This window comes from Octopus bimaculoides, chromosome 24 (genome assembly GCF_001194135.2).
Source record: "Octopus bimaculoides isolate UCB-OBI-ISO-001 chromosome 24, ASM119413v2, whole genome shotgun sequence".
Taxonomy (NCBI): domain Eukaryota; kingdom Metazoa; phylum Mollusca; class Cephalopoda; order Octopoda; family Octopodidae; genus Octopus; species Octopus bimaculoides.
Window position 1 is genome coordinate 24,025,664 of NC_069004.1, and position 4,228 is coordinate 24,029,891.

Here is a 4,228-nt window from a genome sequence, read left to right on the forward strand (position 1 = left end):
ATATATATATATGCACACTAACATCATACAGTGAGAATGAGTGCTAAACACCTCATTGGTGTTGGGCACATGGAACGTTGGTACTTGTCTCCATCTTGGTTTTCACTCAAGATGGAGATAAATACCAATGTCCCATGTGGCAGGCTTGATAATTGCTGAGACTCCTCCTGGCATGAAACCAATGGTAGCTTTGTTAATCCATAAATAAAGTATCCACATCAAGAATCTTGCACACCAAATACACATACGGAAATGTTTTAGTTTTATTTAATTTCTTTTTATCTTTCTTGCTTTATTTTGTGGGGTTTTTTTCCATTAGCTGATACCCCGAACTTCCTTGCAATGTGGACCAACTGCTTGAATTCAACACAGTCCAAAATGCATGAGGAATTTGTTGGTCGAGTGGAACACGAAGGCAGTGGACCAGCAGAACTTTATCCGCACCTCAAAGAAGAAAATGTTGGGTAATTATTTTCACTTCTTTTATTACTTTTTTCTCGGATTTCATTTGCAGTTTCTTGTTGTTTCTATTTCTCACTTTCTTCATGTGTGTGTGTGTGAGAAGGTGTGTGGCTTAGTGGTTAGGGTATTTGGCTCACGATCGTAAGGTCGTGAGTTCAATTCCTGGTGACACATTATGTCCTTGAGCATAAAATGCATACATGCTTCAGGAAAGGAGAAATCTGTATAAATATTTTTATTCAGTATTATTGCAATTTGATAAAACATCGAAAGTGGTATTTATATTTATAGAAATAGTAATACAAGTTAAATATTTATACAGAATTTTCCTTTCCTGAAGTGTGTATACATTTTTGGGCGGACTGTGTGTGTGTGTATATATATATATATCTTTCTGTGTTCCTTTCTGTTGAAGAGCATAGGCTTGAAACGTTAAAGACGTTCTCTATTCCCGAGCATTATACTATATATCTATATATATATATATATCCATTGGCTGCAGTGGATATACCTTCATTAATATGTCAAGCTACAAGAAAAGTTCACAAATGTTTAAATTCCAGAAGCAGAGAGGAGGACAGAACAAAACAAAACAAAAAGAAAAAATGAGAACAGCCAAAAAAAAAAAACCAAAACAAAAAACCTGTTGGTGGGAATTATTAATTGATGAAAACCTTAACGACTGACTATTTAATATTTAAAAATGACAGAAGCCATAAATGGGAAACAAAGAATTAATGTGTTTATGTTAAAACTTAACCAAGTCTGTAGAAATAATGACATTACTAGACTTTTGGTATCATTCGGTGTGGATGATCACAATATCAAGTATTTTAATTGTTAATAATAAAAGACATTTAAGGGATGCTACAATAACATAATGTCAGTTTTATCAGGAATCAATCTTTTATATTTGATATTTTAATATTTTATTTTTATGAATTTGTATAAATTTTTTTTTTCAAAATACAAATTATTATTCTTATGTATTTGTTTGTATTTAAGCAACTTTTATTCCTCTTTTATTCCTGTTTGTCTCTAATGTTTTAAATTTATCAATGGAAATAATTGGATTGTGTTTACGTTTATGTTTCTTTGTTGTTGTTTGTGTTGTTTTTGTTTTGTTTCTTCTCCCTGGTTGTTGTTCATCAATTGTGATTTAATCATAGATAGAGACACTCTGAGGTTTCATTACTTCTTATTAACTTCTGGGGCTAGACACTTGCTGATTTATTCATCTCTGTCTCTCTCTCTCTCTCTCTCTCTGACGCATACACACACACACACATGCATCTCCCTATCTCCACATTCCTGCTTTCTCTTTCTGTCTCCCACCCACTCTGTTTTTCTCTTTCTGTGGGCGTATGTGATACATAGAATATTATTATGCTAAAGTATGTGTGTATGTATGCGTATGTGTGCATACATTTATATAAGATATCTATTGCAGTTAAAATGTGTGTGTGCATATATGTGAGGTATGTATTATTATTTAATGTGTTTTAAGGTGGCGCCACCTGTCACAATTGTTAGCATGTTGGAGAAAATACTTAGCGGCATTTTGCCTGTCTTTGTGTTCTGAGTTCAAATTCTGTCAAGGTTGACTTTGCCTTTCATCCTCCTGATAAAATAAATACCAGTTAAATACTGGGGTTGGTTTAATTGACTTAATCCCTCCCCCAAGATTGCTGACCTTGTGCCAAAATTTTAAACCTTGAACCATTATTATTATTTTTATTATTATTATTATTATTATTATTATTATTATTATTATAGTGGCGAGCTGGCAGAACTGTTCTGAGTTCAAATTCTGCCAAGGTTGACTTTGCGTTTCATCCTTTCAGGGTTGATGAATTAAGCATCAGTCAAGTACAGGGGTTGGTGTGATTGACTATCCCCCACCCTCAATTTCCAAGCCTTGTACTTATTCTAGAAAGGATTATTATTATTATTATTACTATTATTATTATTATTATTATTATTATCATTATTTTTTAATTTTTTTTTTATTATTATTATTATTATTAATATTATTATTATTATTTACTTTTAATGTGCATGTTTGTTGCAATTACTTTCTGAGACACACCCAGTGCCTTAGGGTAGGTGAAAGTTAATAAATGTTACAGTGTAACTGAAAGGTTGGGGAGGGAAAGTGGAAAAGCAGTAGTGAAATACCTCCATATAATACAACACAAACATTTAAACTGATAGGGTTTTTCTAAGGATGTAGCAGTACTTGTCAGCACATTCTTTTGGATTTCTTTGAGCCATGGCTCTCCTGGGATGTTGTCTAGATGTTTCTGACATCTCTTTTTTTTTATCATACCTAGGGCACCTACATTTACAGGAGCAGATTTTGTTTTAAGATGCTACATCATTTGGATTTCAGTTTACAGGTCCTTATATTTACTAAGTTTGTCAAATTCCCTTACAGATATATTTTTATTAATTACATCTATTAGTTTCCTTGTCTTTAATAATTATGTCTGGTTGATTAGCCTGGATCGTCCTGTCAATGTTGACTAGAAAATCCCAGAGTATGGTGAGATTTTTACCTTCAACAACTGGCTCAAGATGATGTTCATACTAGTTAGTAAGAGTGGCAATTTTGTAGTGTTTATATATTTCCCAATGTAAATACTGTCCTTATCGTTATCATTTTATTGTTATTTAAGATGTTGCACAACTGTGGTGGTGTAGTGCGCAGACCCCTACAAGGCTGAAGCTCTCCAACTTCAAGACACCTCCTTCTATTGCCTTCTGCCCTTGAACCCCATGCCTAGCCACCAACATACTGTCCTCCACGATCCATGACCTCATCCCCCCCTTCTGTCTCTCTCCCACTGCCTCCAATCTCATTGTCTGCACTCCTCGCACCCCTAGCATTTATTTCCTTCCCAAAATCCACAAGCCCAACAACCCTGGCCACCCCAACGTCTCTGCCTCTAACAGCCCCACGGAACTGATCTCGAAATACCTTCACCTTATCCTTGCTCCTCTAATGACTCCTCTTCTTCCTGGCCCCTCTAAACTTCTCTTCACTCTTGATATCAAGAGTCTATAAACGGTGATCCCACACAACGGACTTCTTGCCCTCAAACACTTCCTAGACCTTTGACCCAACCCCCAACTTGACACGGCCACACTTCTTTGTCTGGCCAAACTTGTTCTCTCCCTCAACTGCTTCTCGTTCACGAGGGAGTTTTACCAGCAGATCTTGGGAGTGGCCATGGGAACAAGAATGGCTCCCAACTGTGCAAACCTGTTCATTAGCTACATTGAAGCCCAAATATTTTCAAGATTCACTGATCCCATTCCCGAACTATGTGGTCATTATATTGATGACTGTATCGGTGCGACCTCGCTCTCCCGCGAACAATAGACTCCTTCCTCTCTTTTGTCAAATCTTTCCATTCTGCCCTCGAATTCTCCTGCACTATTTCCAACATTTCCATCGCCTTTCTTGACATTTCGGCCAACATACACAACTCTGCTCTCACTACCTCCATCCACTACAAACACACCAACTCACACTTATACCTCAACTTCTCCTCCTCCCAACCTAAACACGCAAAGCTCTCCATCCCCTATTCCCAATTCCTCCGTCTACGCAGGCTCTGCAGTGACAGCCATGACTTTGAGACTCAGTCTCAACTTATGGCTCGCCACTTCATCCTTCCTGGATATCCTCTCGACACTATCCACACATCCCTTGCCAGAGCACGTTCCATGGACCGTGCCTCTGCTCTCTCTCCTTGCACCT

General features: G+C 37.0%; 1 protein-coding gene across 1 annotated transcript in view; it reads left to right on the top strand.

The window, feature by feature from the left end:
• Window positions 1-4,228, top strand: part of LOC106878832 (integrator complex subunit 13) — a 596,471-nt gene that overhangs the window by 585,482 nt on the left and 6,761 nt on the right. The window contains exon 14 of the mRNA XM_052976283.1: window positions 320-464. Within this exon, the coding sequence (XP_052832243.1) occupies window positions 320-464 (145 nt within the window). The remainder of the gene's footprint in view (window positions 1-319; window positions 465-4,228) is intronic.